The sequence below is a fragment of the Corythoichthys intestinalis genome, chromosome 7 (assembly GCF_030265065.1).
Source record: "Corythoichthys intestinalis isolate RoL2023-P3 chromosome 7, ASM3026506v1, whole genome shotgun sequence".
Lineage (NCBI taxonomy): Eukaryota > Metazoa > Chordata > Actinopteri > Syngnathiformes > Syngnathidae > Corythoichthys > Corythoichthys intestinalis.
Genome location: NC_080401.1, coordinates 31,773,063 through 31,792,998, shown reverse-complemented (window position 1 = coordinate 31,792,998; position 19,936 = coordinate 31,773,063). Strand labels below are relative to the sequence as shown.

Genomic DNA, 19,936 nt, shown 5'->3' with positions numbered 1-19,936 from the left:
TTGATGTGTTCAGTTTGAAAAGGTTTATCAACATGAAGTCAACATGACTGAGTTTATATGGAAAAATTTACAGTTGTTTCACTTAACCCTTGTATTCTGTGGTATGCAAAAATCAATGTTCCTTTTTACACATCCAAACTAGAAAACGGGTCAATCTGGACCCGAAAACAATATACTGCAAAGGTTTAGTATTTTCCAGCTGAGTTAAATCACAGAGCAGATTTAATCAACTAACAAAAATATGTGCAGATTTCAAACAGAACACAACAATTAAATTAACAAGTATTGTTGTTAAAATGTTCAATCAGGTCATTCATTTATATATTTGTTTTATTTTTAATTAGGTACTGTTTCAGTTTTTGACTTTGATTTTTCATAAACAACATTATTCAAACTGTTAAATTACTTAACAAGAACACAATAAAAATCAATACATCTAAAATCTGAACTAGTATTTGTATTGAAAAATAATTGTGATATAATTGAATTTTTTAAAATTGATTTTAAGAAGTGAAAATTTGTAATTAACATGGTAAATATGTTTATCTACAAAAATACATAAATAAAAAAACTCATTAGATACATTTCAGCATTTAGAGGAACTTAAATTTAAAAAAAAAATAAAAAAATAAATAAATAAAGTTTAATGTGAAACAAATTTTAAATATACCCGGTGATTATTATATTGAAAATGAATCCGTGCAAATATTTTAAATTGACCTTAATAATATTTAACTATTTCTATTTACAGTATTTAATTTTTGGGGGGGTAAAAAAATAATTTTGCTGAAAAAGATTATTTCTTTTACACCGTTTAATGTATTTATAATGTAGTCAATTAAGAAACAGCTTCTGTTCCAATCCTTGGTATATTAAAAATTTCTCTTAACATCTGTCACTGTATTGGCACTGATGTTTTTTTCTGTTCATGTGCGGTCAGGCGTTTGTTTGAGGTGAGTTGCAACGACGTGGTCTTCCTAGCATCACCGCTGACCTTCGACCCGTCAGTGGTGGAAATTTTCCTGGCATTATCATCCGGCGCTCAACTCCTAATCGTTCCTGCCGTGCTCAAGAAAATTCCCCGCCAACTGTGCAGCCTTCTATTTCGTCGTCATAAGACCACGCTAATGCAGGTCCCGACATTTCAGAACGATGACCTTATTCCTTCCTTGTTACGTAACTTTTACGTTGTTTTCCACAGGTGACGCCCACGCTGCTGTCTCGTTTCGGCCCACGTCGCCTCCGACAAGAAGTGCTGTCACGTGACTCACCGTTGCGCATCCTGGCCTTGGGCGGCGAGGCGTGCCCGTCGGGGTTGAACGCTTGGCGCCATGAAGACAACACCACCCTGATGTTCAATCTTTACGGCATCACTGAAGTTTCCTGCTGGGCCACCTGCTACAAAATCCCGACTGACAGCTCCGCATCATCCGCTGTGCCTTTGGGGAGCCCCCTGATAGGCACCAAAGTGGAGGTGAGGGACGAAGACGGCGGCGTGGTGACAGAAGGCGAGGGCCAAGTGTTCATAGGTGAGCGGCATCCACAGCACCTGGTAAAACTAGCAGTCGGTCTTTACGGTTGATTTTCGGTGGAGGCAGGCGGAGACCAGAGGGTGTGCATCCTGGACCAAGAGGAAACTGCAATAGCTGGGACCATGAGGGCCACGGGAGATTGGGTGGACTTAAAAGGTGGGCAGATGTTCTACTGCGGCCGGAAAGACAGAAGAATCAAGCGTCACGGCAAACGTGTCAACCTCGACCACGTGCAGCAAGTAAATGTCGCCTCTGCTGGCATTTCAATGATATTTGGAAGATCTAAAAGTTCTGCCTTTACAAAAGATAACAACAGTCAAAAAGATTAGAGGTAATTACTATGAATAATCAATCCTCCAACAATTAATATTCTACACTGCTGGCCAAAAGTATTGGCACCCCTGCAATTCTGTTAGATAATGCTCAATTTCTCCCAGAAAATGATTGCAATTTCAAATGCCTTGGTAGTAATATCTTCATTTATTTTGCTTTTAATGAAAAAACACAAAAGAGAATGGGGAAAAATTTAAATCATTATAGTGCTGCAACGATTAATCAATTAACTCGAGTATTCGGTAAGGAAAAAAAGAATCAAAAGAATTAAATTTTGCTGCTTCGAGTATTCGTTTAAAGTGGCATTGTGATGGATTTTTTTTTAAGTGTTTGCATTTAGTTTTATTTATTTGGGTGGATACACTGCCCTCTAGTCTGCTTCATTTCACGTGGCTGAATCCAACTGCTCCCTGTTAAGACCAACACAAGCTAAGTTAATTTTTTTAAAAATTTTTTTATAAGAGCTAATGTTTTTTTTTTAATGAATTCGTAATTTAGTTTATAGGTTTATTTGGCCGTTTTTTTGTGAGAATATATGTCTGGACCATTTGTTAAGAGCATTGTTAAAAAAAAAAAAAACTGTTAGCATAAAAATTTTAGCATATTATAGCATTTAAGCTAGCAGACTTTAGCCAATTATTCTTTTGTTGTACATAGATCCTCATTTGTTTTTTTACTGTTTGAGGCTCAGCTCAGTTATTTTAATTTTTTATGTTCCTTATCCGATTACTCGATTATTCGAACTAACTACTTCATCGATTAATCAACTACTAAAATAATCCATAGCTGCAGCCCTAAATTATTACCATTTTACACAAAACTCCAAAAATGGGCCGGACAAAGGTATTGGCACCTTTTGAAAATTCATGTGATGCTTATCTAGTTTGAGTAATTGACAGCACCTTTTACTTACCTGTGGCACATAACAGGTGGTGGCAATAACAATCACACGTGCAGCCAGTTAAAATGGATTAAAGTTGACTCAACCTCTGTCCTTTGTGCTTGTGTGGAGCACATTGAGTATGGAGAAAAGAAAGAAGACCAAATAACTGTCTGAGGACTTGAGAAGCAAAATTATGAGGAAGCATGGGCAATCTCAAGGCTATAAGTCCATCTCCAAAGACCTGAATGTTCCTGCGTCTATCGTGCGCAGTGTCATCAATTAGTGTAAAGCCCATGGCACTGTGGCTAACCTCCCTAGATATGGACGGAAAAGAAAAATGGTGGATAAAGAACCTTGACCAACATCCAAACAAGTTCAGGCTGCCCTGCAGTCCAAGTTACAACAGTGTCAACCCGTACTATCCGTCGGCGTCTGAATGAAAAGGGACTCAATGGTAGGATACCCAGGAAGGCCCCACTTCTGACCCAGAGACAAAAAAAACCCAGGTTGGAGTTTGCCAAAAACATTTTTGGAAGAATGTTCTCTGGTTAGATGAGACAAAAGTAGAGCTTGTTGGCAAGAGGCATCAACATAGAGTTTACAGGGAAAAAAAACGAGGCCTTCAAAGAAAAGAACACGGTCCCCACAGTCAAACATGGCGGAGGTACCCTGATGTTTTGGGGTTGGGCTGCTGCCTCTGGCACTGGACTGCCTGACTGTGTGCATGGCATTATGAAGTCTGAAGATTACCAACAAATTTTGCAGCATAATGTAGCGCCCAGTGGGAGAAAGCTGGGTTTCCCTCAGAGGTCACGGGTCTTCCAGCAGCACAATGACCCAAAACACACTTCAAAAAGCACTAGAAAATTGTTTGAAAGAAAACACTGGAAACTTCTAAAGTGGCCAGCAATGAGTACAGACCTGAATCCCACAGATCATCTGTAGAGAGATCTGAAAATGGCAGTTTGGAGAAGGCACCCTTCAAATCTCAGAGTCCTGGAGCAGAAGAATGGTCTAAAATTCCAGCAGAGCATTGTAAGAAACTCATTGATGGATACCAGAAGCGATTGTTTGCATTTATTTCGTCTAAAGGTTTTGTTACCAGGTATTAGGCTGAGGGTCAGAGGGTGCCAATACTTTTGTCCGGCTCATTTTTGGAGTTTTGTGTAAAATGATAATGATTTAATTTTTTTTCATTCTCTTTTGTGTTTTTTCATTGCAAGCAAATTAAATGAAGATATTTCTGCCAAAGCATTTGTAATTGCAATCATTTTCTGGGAGAAATTGAGCATTATCTGACAGTATTGCAGGGGTGCCAATAGTTTTGGCCAGCAGCGTACATTAAAAATTGCACCGAGTAACACATTATGTTGATTTAGGTGTGACAGCTGTTTTTTAACAAATTTTGAGTGCACAATCCAAAACGTTTTTTTAATATCACATTTTTTTTAATTAGAGCATTGAATCTCAAAGTGACGGCAATGGTTTCTAACAATATTATGGTTTTGCAATAGCAGTTGCTGCTGTAATTGTGTGCAAGTACTAACAACATATTAACCTGTCAAGTTGTCATTACATTAGACAGTTACCGGTATTCAGTTGACGCTCAATACTTTTAATCCTTTATAGAGCAAGAAAGCTTTTGGTCATTAAAAAAAAAAAGAGAGAGAGAAATCTTAGCAATCATTATTATTTTATACATATTTCATTATGAATCATCATTGTATTTTTAAAACAACTTTTATAAATTCTATTATTAGAAATTAATGAAATTAACCACACAGTGGTTACAGCCTCATGTAACGCTCTGTTTTCCGAAATTTCCAGGTTCGCGGTGAATCAGTAACAGGCACACTTTTGCTCAATAGACAATGTTTATTGATTAGAAAATGCAGAATAAATGAGATTCATTGATTACAATCCCACAAGAGCAAGCAAACAAGTATCAACAAATGTCAACGATGACACTATACTTGAGCTTGTCAACCCCAGAATCCCCGCGTTACCGTTACAGCAAAACAAAATGTCCCTTTAGCAATGAAAATCGCTTACTGTGACAAGTGAGTGGGAAGCCAGCAACACTCCAGTAAAGCGGCAAAGGGACAAAGCCAGGCGATCCGTACGTGACCCGCTGGTCACGGGTCGCCCGGAAATGTCCGGTTTTGTAAGGACGCACCCCTCGGAGGCGGAGAGGCCAACTTCCGCCCCCGAGCAGCGCGGCCCCGTCCAATCACAAACATTTAAGCTACTTTTGGTTCAGCCCCCTTGAAAAAGGGCTTTTCACATAGGACAAATGAGCTGTGCTGCAACAGATGCCAACAAATGATAAATATTATGGGTGCAAAACTATGGGACCCAGGCGTGTAACTATGGGACCCAGGCGTGTAGTAAAACAGTACTATGGTACAAAACAAATTATCTCGTGAGATTCTCATGTGTGTCTCCTAACTATGGGAACAAGGTGAAAAACAATAGAAGTTGTTACAATCTATGTCACAGAAGCAATCATACATCACAAACGCATAATATAATATTTTCCCCCATCACGCTCTAAAGTTGATTCCCTTTTTTTCATAATATTGAACAAATTGGCTGCCAGTGGTGGCAACAGATGTGCAATTAATTAAGTCTGGCTATAAATGCAAAGGCATTGAATTGAATGAACATTTTGCTGTCAATGGCAGCTGATGATTTAAATGAGTGCGCTGTAATGTTAAAGAATATAAATGATAATTCGTGCACGACAGGGATATGTAAGCTGTGATGAAAAAACTTGATGTCCTAGTAGGCTAATTTTAGTTTCAATCAAAATAAAAATCTTGACAGAATTTCTTTTTGAAACCCTTATCCATGGAATTCCTCTGATTTTAGCTGCTCTCAAGTCTGCCCGTGGTGGACTCTTGTGCTGTTTGCCTACATGAAACCTCCCGACTCCTCGCCTTCGTCGTCCCCGCAGCACCCGCGGTTTCCGAAGACGATGGGTCCCCGTCCTCTCCGGACCTAAGCAGGCACCTCTTGAAGCAGCTGAGTCCACTACTTCCCTCCTACGCCGTTCCTGACACCCTTGTGCTTGTACCGGCCTTACCTCTCACTCCTCATGGTGAGCGTAGTAGAAAAATCAACTTATTTAGGCATTGCGCCGATGTTCACCGCCTCTTTTATATTTGAAGGCAAAGTGAACTTACGGGCGTTGGTGAAAATATACCAAAGGCAACGATTGGATGCCAGTCAGTCACACAAAGATGTCACAGGGCTCAAGAAAACATTGCAAACTTTATGGCAGGTAGGACACATTTTTACAAAGTTTTCATTGTCAACAAGAATTGCTGTGATAAAGTCTCCTGTTTCGACTTAGGCCACGTTTACACAGCAACTAGGGGTGTCCCAATACCTTACTTTCTGCCAGTGTTGCTTTCGCGCTGAAATCGTGTTTGGGAGACTAAAACATAACGAGATGGATGCCAGTTGTTGTCTGGTGACATGAGAACGAGATGAACATTCGCCATAGTTTCCGTCATAAAATAACAATGCGTGATATTTTCTTATTGTATGTGTTGTTGGAACGCAATTAGCAGTGTTCGGTCGCCTGCGCCAAAATATTGACTACTGTAATTTTCGGACTATAAAGCGCACCTGACTATAGGCCACCACCCACCAAATTTGACACGAAAACGGCATTTATTCAGAGATAAGCCGCACCAAACTGTAAGCTGCAGCTGTCCTCACTGTATTAATTGGATATTTACACCAAAAGATATTAACTGGTAACACTATTTGACAGCTCATAAGACTATCATAATTATGACATGACATTGTCATGAGTGTTAAGGAATGCATATGACGGATGTCATTAAGTGTCATCCGACAAACTATCTCACTTTTGAATGGATGTAAAAGATTCGAGCTGGACATAAATGGTGTTTGTGACAAAATTTTCCGGATGACACTTAATGACATCTGTTATAAGCATTCATTAATGCCCTTGACAGTGTCATGTAATAATTATGACGGTCTTATGACAATCTTATGACGCCGATGTCAAATAAAGTGTTGCCTAATTAACACGGAAAAATCAACAATTACGCCGCACTGGACTATAAACTGCAGGATATAAAATGAGGGGGAAAAGTAGCGTTTTATAGTCTGAAAATTACGGTAATCCAAGTAGTGGTGGCCGCCATTACTGGGGTGTTAATACACCTCGGTAGGAGCCAGCATCAGTCAATGTAAACGTTAGCTGGGGCTAGGGTTGCCAACTCTCTGAAAATTCGACATTAAAAAAAAAAAAAAAAAAAGGGACACCTCATTGGTAGAGCCAGTTGGCCTGATAACCGTCACCTTTTGATTATTTTTGAAAAGTGATGTTTTTTGTTTTTTTTGTGTGTATATTATTAATACAGTAATTGTAATATAATAATTGTGCTCAAACCTGAAATTGGTGCATATTTGAGTGATATAAGCACATTGAAAAACAATAAGTATTGGCAATGTATTTTTAATACTTTTTCAAAAGCGGAAACATAACTTAGGTGCTTTCAAAATCCCCACAGAAATAAGTTTCACAAATGACCACTCCAAATACAATGCAAACGAAATTGACAGAACACAAAAATATAATACAGTCAAAATAAAGTACATAGAGAAGAAAAAGAAGGCAATTGATCATCATTTTGAACATGCTTTTTACTCAAGCTTCACTCAAACTTATTATGTTACACACTCGATGTTGTCTTCCTGTATTATATTGACAACCCACAGTACCTCGACCAGTGATATGAGCATGATTGTTCTTGTTCTACCAGCTCATTAGTCAGAAAACAGGAGAGGCAGTGGAATGTGTTCCCTTACATATTCTTGAAAAGCACTATAGCAGTATTCATTTGTTCTACAAATAAAACACTATTTTCGATTTTGATGACAATACAGGAAAGAGCGCGTCCTTTGTAAGCTTAATATAGGACATGTACTTTTGATTCTGAATACGGAACGATCCCGTTTTCAATGGGAGGTTGGCAAATCTAGCATCTGCTGGCTGTGTGTGCTGCGGGCGGCACACCCCAGCAATGGCGGATGAGGTACTCCCGGTCGGTTTGCTCAGGTTAGCTAATATTGGAGCATTATCGTCACCTACTGTTCTGGAGTACGGACGTCCATTGTCACCCAAAACTCACTTTCGCGTTGTCATCTGTTTAGACTGCGACGGCAGGGGGGAGCGTTACCAAGAGTTCCACTGTGTAGGGCATGTTCAAATTTTTTTGCGTTTCAGCACCCAAAATGCCGTCACCGTGTAATCGATAGGACTCTCTGGAAAAGTTTTTGCGTTGTCACCCCCGTTGCAATTATCGTGTAAATAGCCCTTAGTGTTCAATGTGGTTTGATTTTCTCACATTACAAACATTGGAAGGATCATTCCAGAACTGAAGATTTGGGCATCAAGGGTTAATAAAGGAAGCAACATGTTCCTTCTGAGATTTTTTTACTACCAAAGTGTTAAAGTGTCTCATTTGTTTACAAAAATGTCCCAATAATATAATGTTGCTGTTGTTACTCATTTGCAAAAAATTTGTACTTAACTATTCCTGTAGGCTGTTAGGAAGACAATAGGTTTTTACAATTTGTACCCAAAAGGGCAAAAAAAACAAGCTCTTTTTTATTTTATTTTTTTTATTGGAACATAGAATATTGTAGATTCATTTCCTTACCCATGTATCAGTTATTGTATTACTGCCATTTTGTGAGATAATCGTAATTTGAGCCGTGTATCGCAAATTTTATCATATTGTGATGTAGGGCTGCAGCTATTGAATATTTTAGTTATTGAGTATTCTACTGAAAATTCCATAGAGTAATCGGATAAAACATGTTTTTTTAGGTAAAGAGCAATAATAAATATACATGAGAAAACAAGACATTTTACCTAATATTGAACAATTTTTACACAATCAATGTCTTTATTTTGGATCTACATTGTTGAAAACAGCCAACAATTGCATCTCAGATGTGACTAGAAGAAAACAACAAATTTACTGCTTTCACTCAAAAAAAAATTTTTTTTAATAAGCTCATATATCTTACCTGAAAATGCCATTATGCTTGATAACACACATCACTTAAAAGTGAGGTGTTTTCCCCACATATATTAATTGAATTTCTATTTGTCTCAATCTATTTTTAACTTCTATTTAAGTTTTAAGTCTAAATTGTAAGTCCTGATAAGATTTTGAGTTTTTGCAGTGATATATGATACCTGCTGTTTTGAAGGACATGAGGCACCAGTGCTACTTGGTGTTTTATCTGTCAATGACTACCGAGCTAAAATTGACAGTTAGTTTAGGGTCCTGGGACCGTGGCTTCAACTGGGACCGTGTGCTTTGGTCAGATGAGACCAAGATTGAGCTTTTTGTGCCCATTCTGTCCCGAGGGTCAAAAAAAGATTGAGCTTTTTGGCAACAAACACTCTAAGTGGGTCTGGCGTGCCACGAAAGATTCGCATGCTGAAAAGCACCTCATACCCACTGTGAAGTGTGGGGGAGGGTCAGTGATGCTGTGGGGCTGTTTCGCTTCCTAAGGCCCCGGGAACCTTGTTAGGGTGCATGGCATCATGAATGCTTTGAAATACCAGGACATTTTAAATCAAAATCTGTTGCCCTCTGCCCGAAAGCTGAAGGTGGGTCGTCACTGGGTCTTTCAGCAAGACAATGACCCTAAACATATGGCCAAATCTACACAGAAATGGTTCACCAGACACAAAATCAAGCTTGTGAAACATTATAGGAGAAGATTAGGTGCTGTTTTGTTGGCAAAAGGGGGTTGTACAAAGTATTAACACCAGGGGTGCTAATAATTGTGACACACATTATTTGATGTCAAGTAATTATTTCTTTATGTGGGATTTTTTCCCCACTGAATAAATGCACTTGTATTGAAGGTTTGATTTTTCTCTTTTTTTTCCATTAAGGTCCCATATTATATGAATGAAAGAAAATTATTAGAAGCTAAAATACTAGGGCTGTCAAAATGATCGCGTTAACGGGCGGTAATTAATTTTTTAAATTAATCACGTTAAAATATTTGACGCAATTAACGTACAAATGCCCCGCTAAAACAGATTAAAATGACAGAACAGTGAAATGTGGACTTGTTGTGTTTTTCGGAGTTTTGGCGCCCTCTGCTGGCGTGTGGGTGCAACTGATTTTATAGGCTTCAGCACCCATGAGCATTGTGTAAGTAATTACTGACATCAACAATGGCGGGCTACTAGTTTATTTTTTGATAGAAATTTTTACAATTTTTATTAAAATGAAAACATGAAGAGGGGTTTTAATATAAAAAGTGTATAACTTGTACTAACATTTATCTTATAAGAACTACAAGTCTTTCTATCCATGGATCGCTTTAACAGAATGTTAATAATGGTGATGCTATCTTGTTGATTTATTGTTATAGTAAAGAAATACAGTACTTATGTACCGTATGTTGAATGTATATATCCATCTTGTGTCTTATCTTTCCATTCCAACAATAATTTACAGAAAAATATGGCATATTTTACAGATGGTTTGAATTGCAATTAATTGCGATTAATTACGATTAATTAATTTTTAAGCTGTAATTAACTCGATTAAAAATTTTAATTGTTTGACACCCCTATAAAATACACATTTTAACCAGTGTTGCCAATAATTATGGAGGGCACTGTAGGTGGGTTGCATTTTGTGGCTGACATGCTCCTTGTCCCCTCGGCCGACGACCGGCGGCTTGTCGCACATCCTCCCGCCGGGAGAGCATTATACCGGCTTTTCTCCCTCTTCATGTGCCCGGCGTTCTGTCAAATTTTCCGACCGATCAGAAATTGCAACTTGGAGTAAAAATAGCCGCGATTACAAAGTAAACACTACAAACTTTCTTTAAATAAAGGACTACTTACGTTTGATCATGGATTGGCATGTAAATGTTCAGCGGTCATTGTCCAGCTGCTTCCCGGCGAGCTCTCCTGTCCATAGTAGCAGGGGAACGAGCTGTAAATTGCTCTCCGCCGGGCGGTTTGCCGATTGGCAAAGACAATCGACAACCCAGTTGTCATGTGAAATGATCCGGGCTAGTTATGTGTGATTTCCAGCTTCGAAGACTTTAAAACCTCACTCAGTTCGGGTCAGCATGTCGGCTAGCTGTCACGCCTCTTGGTTTGTTTACATTCTCCGAAGCCGGGGAAGGGAAATGACATAAGCCCGATTTAGGTGGCATAAAATATCGTTCAGGAGGTGCGACAGTAAAGGTGAAGTCGACAGTTTTGACCATTATGGAGTAATTTTGCCATGTCGTCTTGAATAAATGCATTTTTATTGTTTCATATTCCATTTAACACAAGACTTATTTGTCATGACCATGTCATTTATTTAGTTATTGGGGGAAAATACTTGGATAAAAAATAATATCCTGTAAAAATATTGGAGTAGAGAGACTGAAACAATGACATTTTGCGGCCCTCTTCGTCGTGTGTTCCTCGTTGTGAATAATTCCCCTTCAATGGGCTGCATACTACTCCGATGACGTCATCCACCTGTTGGGGATGGTAGAGCCCTATAATGGCTAACCGGCAGATTAAAAGACTAATTTCTCGTCATCTGCGCTTTGCTAAATTGTTGTATATAGTTGAATCGTCTCAAATTATGATTCTAATTCACATAATAATCATATTTAAGACTTTTTTTCTCGTGTCGTACACACTTTAAAATATAAAGGGTGGGATGTGAAATGTCCTACAATTTTGGAATGACCCTGAATGTCTTCTGATCTGTCAACAGGATGCCCTCGGTCAGGATGCGAACACCGATTTGGATGAGGATTCCCGTTTCCTGTTCAGTGGCGGAGACTCCCTGAAGGCGCTTCGACTTTGCGAAGACGTCCTGGCCGCCACGGGAGTTGTCTCGCCTCGGCTTTTGGAGGCCATCCTGGATGGGACATTCGCCGATGTCCTGCACCTGTTGATTGCGCCACGGGAAAAAAAACGCTTGGCAGAGAAAATGGCTCCAGTGACCACAGAAAAAGGGAAGCCTTTAAAAGTCTTAAAACTAGAGTGTGGAGGTGGAAGAGGCGCCATGGTCCTCAACGAGCGCTGGTCTTCGGACACAGGCAGATGCGTGGATGCTTCGCCGGCACTTTTAGTCCAGGAAGGGGAAGACGGTACCAGAACTACTGTGTTCATCGGCTCTCACTCGCATAGGATGCAAGCTCTGGACCTGGACAGTGGACGCCTGCTTTGGGAGCGAGTCCTCGGGGGACGCGTCGAGGCGTCTGCTGCAGTGTCGCCATGTAGGCGCTACGTGGTCGTAGGTTGGTTTTCATTTTTCTTCATTTCTCGGCAACCGCCGTGACGACATGTCGGTTCCTCAGGTTGCTACGACGGAGGTGTGTATGTGCTGAGTGCCGACTCCGGGGAGACACACTGGGTCTTTGAAACGGGCGACGCTGTGAAGAGCTGCCCCGCTGCAGACCCCCTAACAGGCTGGATGATGGTGGGCTCACACGATGGTTTTTTGTACGCGCTGGACCTCCAGGTGAGTCATGGGCAAGAAGATTTTAGTCTGTTAAACCTGCTGTTACCTCAAAAATGTACACTGAAACATTGGGAATGTTAAAGTGCCTGTGGCAGCATAAAGAAAATTTAAATAGCATTATTATGTGAATTAGAATCATATTTTGAGACAATTCGACTAGATACAAAAATTTGTGCAAATGACGAGAAATTAGTCTTTTAATCTGCCGTTTCGCGTCGCTTGTCATCATAGCGCTCTAGCGTCCCCAGCTGGATGATGATGTCGATAGACTCAGCAGGATAACAATTTCACTCGATTTAGAATTCAGCCCATTGAGGGGGAAGATTCAGAACGAGGAAAATGCCACAGAGAGCAGCAAAATGTCATGATTGTATAATCTCTGTACTCCAATATTCTTTTTATCTAAGTATTTTTCCCTAATTGTTAAATAAATAGTATGGTCATGACCAGTGTTGTTGATAACGCCGTTAGAATATAACTGCGGTAGTAACGGCATTATTTTCTTCAGTAGTGAGCAATCTAATTAATTACTTTTCTCATCTTGGCAACGCCGTTAACGTTACTGAAGCAGGAAAGGCGTGCGTTACGATGTTGGTTGACTGACGCGAGAAAAGTCTGGAAAAAGACGGACTCACGGAGACGAGAGAGCAGAGCAGAGCAGGAGTGGGGAGGAGGCAAGGGAGTGTGACGCCGTTGCAAACGCGATGCTACTATGCTAGGTGGCTCCAATAATACCTGACTGTAGCCGATAGCCTACAAACTACGCCCACATGATGCTTCGGTAGATATCACATATATACAGAACTAGATGCGTTAGTAAACAGCCGCCATCTTAAAGCAGTAGACTTCTCAGGAAGGCTCTGTTGTAGAGAACATTCCTAGCTCCTAAATCGGCAAAACTTAACTTAAATCTATCTTTAAATGATGAACAGTTTTAAAACTTAAACATGTCAAAAATAGACAGAAGGGAACTAATGCAATAACGGGAGCAATTTTAACAACTTTAACGGTCGATTCACAACATTAAATGACTTCCACACATAACAAAGGTTACTATCTAGTTATCGCAATATCCGCAATACCCCTGTGTCTAGGTAAGTTTACGGTAAAGAATTGTGCTAGGGCCAATTGTCCCAAAAAACCTTTAAACTTCACATTGTGTGACCTGTTTTTTTTTTTTTTTTTTTTTTTTTTTTTTTGAGAAAAAAACCCCATAAAAATTATGACCAGTTACTTTACTAAGTAACTAATTACTCTTACATTCAGGTAACTGAGGTTTTAATGCGATTACTTTTTGGGTGAAGTAATTTGTAACTGTAATTAATTACTTTTTTGAAGTAAGATTAACAACATTGGTCATGACAGATAAGTCTTGTGCTAAATGGAATATGAAATATTAAAAATGCATTTATTCAGTGCGACGGGAAAAATTACTGCATAATGGTCAAAACTGCCAACTTCTTCCTTTCCCGAACAGTATTTTATGGTAAATGGTGTTATACTTATATAGCGCTTTTCCACCTTTCAAGGCGCTCAAAGCGCTTTACACTATCTCGCCATCCACCTACTGGTGACGCAGCACCAGGAGCAACGTGGGGTTCAGTGTCTTGCTCAAGGACACTTAGACAAGTTCATCAGGGCGGAGAATTGAACCCACAACCTCAGGGTTGGGGGACAACTACTCTACCACTGAGCCATCGGAGTTAGTCCGGCTTTTGTCATTTACCTGCCCCGGCTTCACTTGTTGTGTTTTATGGAGTTTTGCCGCCCTCTGCTGGTGCTTGGGTGCGACTGATTTTATAGGCTTCAGAACCCATGAGCATTGTGTAAGTAATTATTGACATCAACAATGACGGGCTACTAGTTAATTTTTTGATTGAAAATTTTACAACTTTTATTAAAACGAAAACATTAAGAGGGGTTTTAATATAAAATTTCAATAACTTGTACTAACATTTATCTTTTAAGAACTACAAGTCTTTCTATCCATGGATCGCTTTAACAGAATGTTAATAATGTTAATGCCGTCTTGTTGATTTACTGTTATAATAAACAAATACAGTCCTTATGTACCGCATGTTGAATATATATATCCATCTTGTCTTATCTTTCCATTCCAACACTAATTTACAGAAGAATATGGCATATTTTATAGATGGTTTGAATTGCGATTAATTGTGATTAATTACGATTAATTAATTTTTAAGCTGTAATTAACTCGATTAAAAATTTTAATCGTTTGACAGCCCTACAATAAATATTTCATTCATTCATTCATTCATTCATGTCTTCCATTTTCTAATAATTGCTCCCACAGTTGATTTCTTTACACCATTCGTTTTACCTATAGCAGATTCAGTCTTCCCAGCCTGGTGGAGGTCTACAATTTTGTCTCTGGTGTCCTTCGAATGCTCTTTGGTCTTGGCCATAGTGGAGTTTGGAGTGTGACTGACTGTAGTTGTGGACAGGTGTCTTTTATACCGATAATGAGTTAAAACAGGTGCCATTAATACAGGTAAAGAGTGGAGCCTGGTTAGACCTCGTTAGAAGTTAGACCTCTTTGACAGCCAGAAATCTTGCTTGTTTGTAGGTGACCAAATACTTATTTTCCACTCTAATTTGGAAATAAATTATTAAAAAATCAAACAATGTGATTTTCAGTTTTTTTTTCCCCCACATTCTGTCTTTCATGGTTGAGGTTTACCCATGTTGACAATTACAGGCCTCTCTAATCTTTTCAAGTTGGAGAACTTGCACCATTGGTGGTTGACTAAATACTTATTTGCCCCACTGTATTATTGCAGTGAAAAGGTCAGGGGAAAACTGTCAGAAAGACTTAAAGACATGGCTACTGATATACTTTGGTGTTACTAATGATTTAATGTGCATAGTCCATAACTGTCCAGTCAACGTTTTGAGTTCCACAACAATTGTTTTGTGTTCTGTATATATTAGGCATAAGGTGTACATTTAACCAAACAAAATAATTACTGGGGAAAAGCAAGGGCATTTGGGATGAAATGCATAACTGATGCTACAACAATCTAACGATATACTGGCAAGCGGGCTGGCCAGTGGGGTGGCCAACTAATTTATAGGGTGGGGGCGTGGCCACCCCCTGGGGGCGCCACTGTGTCAAATCCACCTGTCCCGAGGAAACCCCACACGGCCGTTGAGTATCGCGTTAACTCTGTCTGTATCCATTTTTCTTCCAGGCTAAACGATGCATTTGGACGCGTGACTGCGAGAGCGGCGCAGTCTTTTCCTCACCCCACCTGGACACAACTTGCCGCCATTTATACGCGGCCACGCTAGGCGGCAAGCTGCTGTGTCTAAATCCGGTCAGTGGCAAAATGTTTTAGTTCGGTCAACAGAGGGTGACAAGTTGTGTCGATTTGTGACATCAGGACAGCGGCAACGTCTTGTGGTCGCACTGCAGGAACGTTCCCTTCTTCTCCTCACCAAAGGTTGCCGGAGATGCCAGTGTGGCCATTGGGTCGGTGGATGGGAATATCCTCTGCTTTGACAAAGGGGGCACACTGGTGAGGAAATTGGCTAATCAAATGCTTTTTTTTTTTCTTTTTTGAACAAAAATCACTTGCTGTTCAAGTTAGATGCCGCTTGGTAAAAATTGAATGGGTGTTAAATTAAATTTGATTGTCTTTCTAGCTTTGTAGTCATCTAGGATTTTTTTTTCAACTTGGTAAATTGAATTGTATGGTTCTAAAGAACAATCAAAAGTAATTAATAAAATTCCTATTTATTTGAACTTTTTGTGAAATTTTCAACTGATGTTTTCTTTTTTTTAAATTTTTTATTTTTAGATTTTAATATTTTAGACGTATGTACATTGATAATCATTCGGGTAGTGTTATTTAATTATTTAATTGATTTTAAGTTGTATTCATATGCATTTACATATGTAAACTAATTAAGATTACTTTTTGAAAATTTTGTAATACCCAAGTTTCATTTGATTCATATAGATATATAAAATTCATATATTGGAACTAGGGCTGCAGCTATCGATTATTTTAGTAGTCGATTCATCTATCAACGAGTTAGTTCGAATAATTGGATTAGGAACATTTAATGTGTTACAAAATAAATTTTAGGCGATGTAAAACAAAGGCTTGCTAAGATTACACTTTCAAAAGAGCATTAAATGCAAACAAAATAAAATTCCTGAGTTTCTTGAATCCGCAGAATTGCATTTTTCTTTGAAATAAATTAAAATACCTGAGCTTAGCCTCAAACAGTATTAAAAAATTAAATGAATGAGGGTCCAAGTACAACAAAGGAATTGGCTAACTTACATAGCAAAAGTCCGCTAGCTAAAATGCTCGTTTTTTTTTTTTTTTTTTAAACAATATTCTTAATCGTTCAAACACGTTCCCTCAAAAAAGCTAAATATACCTATAAACTAAATTACGAATGCATAAAAACATTAGCTTATGTTGGTCTTAACAGGGAGCGGCTGGATTCAGCCATGTTAAATGAGTTATGTCATATTCACTGTTGCCACTAGAGGGCAGTGTATCCACCCAAATCAATAAAACAATGCGAGCACTTTCAAAGCAAACTATTATGCCACTCTAAACAATCGAATCACTCGAGTTAATCGATTAACCATTGCAACACGAATTTAAACCATAAAAATATTGTCATGTTATGCATTACATACGTTATAACAAATAATTCAGTGACATTATTTGAAAAATGGTCATTTTGGTTTTAGCTTGCTAGTTTGTTCAGAATTTTTCAGTTTTTTCCCTTCTCTCAGCTTTGGCAATTCCTGACGGACGGCCCAGTCTTCTCATCACCATGCGTGACCTCCAACCTTCAGAGGCTCTTGTGCGGCTCTCACGACGGCCGCGTGTACTGCTTGAATGCCACTGATGGCTCCCCGCTTTGGACCTTCCAGACGGCGGGCAAAGTATTCGCCAGCTCCTGCGCATTTGACGGTGGCACGCGAGGTGAGCTTCTGGGCGTGGCCTCCACTGACGGCACAGTCTACATCCTGGACGCTCGGGACGGAAGCGAGCTGTGCTCACGGACTCTTCCAGGGGAGCTGTTCTCCTCACCGGCGGTATTTGGACGCTCACTTGTGATTGGCTGTCGGAATGATTATGTGTATTGTTTACAAATGGACTTTGAGCCATAAGTTGTGAGGAGCAAAATTAACATGTTCAAAGAACAACTCATGCAGCCAATCAGTTCAGACATATTTATTTAAATTCTTTTTTTTTTTTCATTCACCGACCTCCCTTTATACGTTTGTAAGTGGGGATCCCTCCCCAAAAAAGTGCAAATGATACCAAACTTTTTTTTTTGTTACACATAACACTGCGTACACCAGCAAGGTAAGAAACGGAAGGCTTTGTCTTACATACAGTATATATGTTGCACGTTACGGCAGGAAGAACATTAACAATGAAGTGATGATGATGGCCTACGAACAGGATCTACAATTGTACAGCAAGCAGGTGGTAACCAACAAGTCCCCACCATTCTGTCACGGACACAGTGGAAATAACACTGCTAGCCCTTAAGGAGACCCCAAGTGAATCTTTCTGTCTTCACACTTGATTGAATATTTACAATCCCAGGGATTGGCTACAATAGGAATAAAAAGCTGGATTGGTGTGTTAGCCGCATGCTTGCAACCTTTAAATATATTCGAGTGCAGCCGCTGTGAATGGGAGTCATTGTGCAGTAGTATGGTCTCCATGCAGAGCTGGTGTGTGTGTGTGGGAATGGAGTGCAGTGGTCCCCAACTTTTCCTCTTTTTTAAAATTTTTTTATTTTTGCAATGCAGACTGGAAGCAATATTTTGACTTGCTCAGAAAGAAAATACAGGGGGTACCTTGACATAAGTGATACATTTTCCCACCCTAATGAATTTAAATCAGCCGTGAACCCCTTGAAAAACATTTTTGGTGTTTAAAAGCAAAAATGAAAAATCATGACAATTTCAAGTCTTTCACTGCTAGCCATTTTACAGCATCCAACATGAGTGCCATTCAATTTAGTGCATTTGGACTAAAGCTTCTTAAAGAATACTCTTCAGTAGGAAACGGTTTGATTCTAAATTTTTGTGTTCTTTTGTAAGCAGCCATAGATCATATGTGTCCCTTGGGTTATTCCCGGGACATCTCTCCATGTGTGAAAGCCATGACACAGGAATTTACCGGGATATACCGTATTGGCCTGAATATAAGACGTTTTTTGCATTGAAATAAGATTGAAAAAGTAGGAGTCGTGATATATTCGGGGTCTAGACATTATACCCATTCACGACGCTAGATGGCTCCAGATATCATTGAAGCGAATGCTGAACTTGAGTAATGTTCGGTCATGACAGATCTCAGCTACTCTCAAGTTTAATCAATTTGCATTATTTTATTGCAATGGTTTTCCTTATTTCAGATTTGTTTCAAGACTACAGTTACAGTTAGACCTCTCTTTGATGGTTAATGCAGTTATTGCAATTTTGTTGTTTTATCACAATAGATTGGTTTATTTACATTTCAAAAACCAGAAGCCATTCATTTACGAATGTGATTGCACTTTAGTTTGCATATTTAAATGTTCAGATATTAAGATTTGAATGAGGCAAAATAACGTGCTTTTCCTCTCAAATATATTATCATTTGTTTCAGATATACTGTAATTATTTTCTGTATAAAAATTAATTTGGTGTTCAAAACGTCTTTTTTTCAAACTTGAGTCTTGAAAAAGAGGGGGTCGTCTTATAATCAAGGCCGTCTTATATTCGGGCCAATATGTGAAGTCTAAAAGGGGCTATAGCTTTTTTTTTTTTTTTAAATGCATCAATTTCTCAATGTGTCCTCAAAATAATAGGGTCCGCTGTATTATTAAATCAATAGGATGAAAGAATAAAGAATTGCTTTTACAGTTCAAAAACTTTACGGTGTGTCCTACTAAGTGATATTGCAAGCTTGAGTTCAAGTCATACTTTGCACATAATATGTATTTTGTGTTTTACCATTTATCCCTTCCAACGAATTACAGCCTGGTACTTCCAAGTCAAGGTACCACTGTATTAATCTAAATCTCCATTATGCTGAATGAAATTGTCGCAATCATTAGCCCGGTGGTTATTTGCAGCTCGCCCCTCCCAGTCAAAAGGGATTGGATGTCTTATCACCGTCAATGGCAGCAAAAGAGCTAATAATCACCGATTTTTTTTTTTTTTTTCCCCCAACGGTCTCCATCCAACAAAACATTACCAGTCCTCAGCCTGGTCGTTGGGGACCGCTGATTTTGTGAGAGGATTTATGAGGTTGAGGGATTATGGAGGTGGGGTTTTTACTTGATGATCTGAGGACAGTCACTCCAGGCTTTTGCCTTCCGCTTGGCAAGTGCCAGCCAGGCAGGCTCAGTGGAGACTTGGGTCGAGTCCATGGCGGTGAAGCGCTTGGACACCTCTTTGACTGCGGGGGGTGATGGGCTGGAGTCGGCGATTTCCACTGGCAAAAAAAAAAAAAATTGAGTTAGATAAAGCACAGTAAAATTTTACTAGAGATGTTCCGATCAGGCCACTTTTCAGAGTTTTGGAAACGGGTGAAAAGAATCGGGTTTTTAATTTTTGCTATATCTAATGTTAA

At 39.2% G+C, this 19,936-nt stretch overlaps 2 protein-coding genes across 6 annotated transcripts in view; one reads left to right on the top strand and one right to left on the bottom strand.

The window, feature by feature from the left end:
• aasdh (aminoadipate-semialdehyde dehydrogenase) overlaps window positions 1-19,936 on the top strand; it is a 22,406-nt gene extending 2,470 nt beyond the window's left edge. For 2 of the 3 annotated variants that reach the window (XM_057840654.1, XM_057840655.1), the window contains exons 4-13: window positions 941-1,133; window positions 1,202-1,529; window positions 1,599-1,771; window positions 5,620-5,848; window positions 5,919-6,031; window positions 11,553-12,081; window positions 12,142-12,305; window positions 15,521-15,646; window positions 15,713-15,847; window positions 17,089-19,936. In XM_057840654.1, the coding sequence (XP_057696637.1) occupies window positions 941-1,133; window positions 1,202-1,529; window positions 1,599-1,771; window positions 5,620-5,848; window positions 5,919-6,031; window positions 11,553-12,081; window positions 12,142-12,305; window positions 15,521-15,646; window positions 15,713-15,847; window positions 17,089-17,469 (2,371 nt within the window). In that variant the 3' untranslated portion in view covers window positions 17,470-19,936. The remainder of the gene's footprint in view (window positions 1-940; window positions 1,134-1,201; window positions 1,530-1,598; window positions 1,772-5,619; window positions 5,849-5,918; window positions 6,032-11,552; window positions 12,082-12,141; window positions 12,306-15,520; window positions 15,647-15,712; window positions 15,848-17,088) is intronic. The other variant, XM_057840656.1, reaches the window with a different exon arrangement.
• cracd (capping protein inhibiting regulator of actin dynamics) overlaps window positions 15,501-19,936 on the bottom strand; it is a 29,346-nt gene continuing 24,910 nt past the window's right edge. For all 3 annotated transcript variants that reach the window (XM_057840653.1, XM_057840651.1, XM_057840652.1), the window contains one exon: window positions 15,501-19,798. In XM_057840653.1, coding sequence (XP_057696636.1) covers window positions 19,638-19,798 — 161 coding nt within the window. In that variant the 3' untranslated portion in view covers window positions 15,501-19,637. The remainder of the gene's footprint in view (window positions 19,799-19,936) is intronic.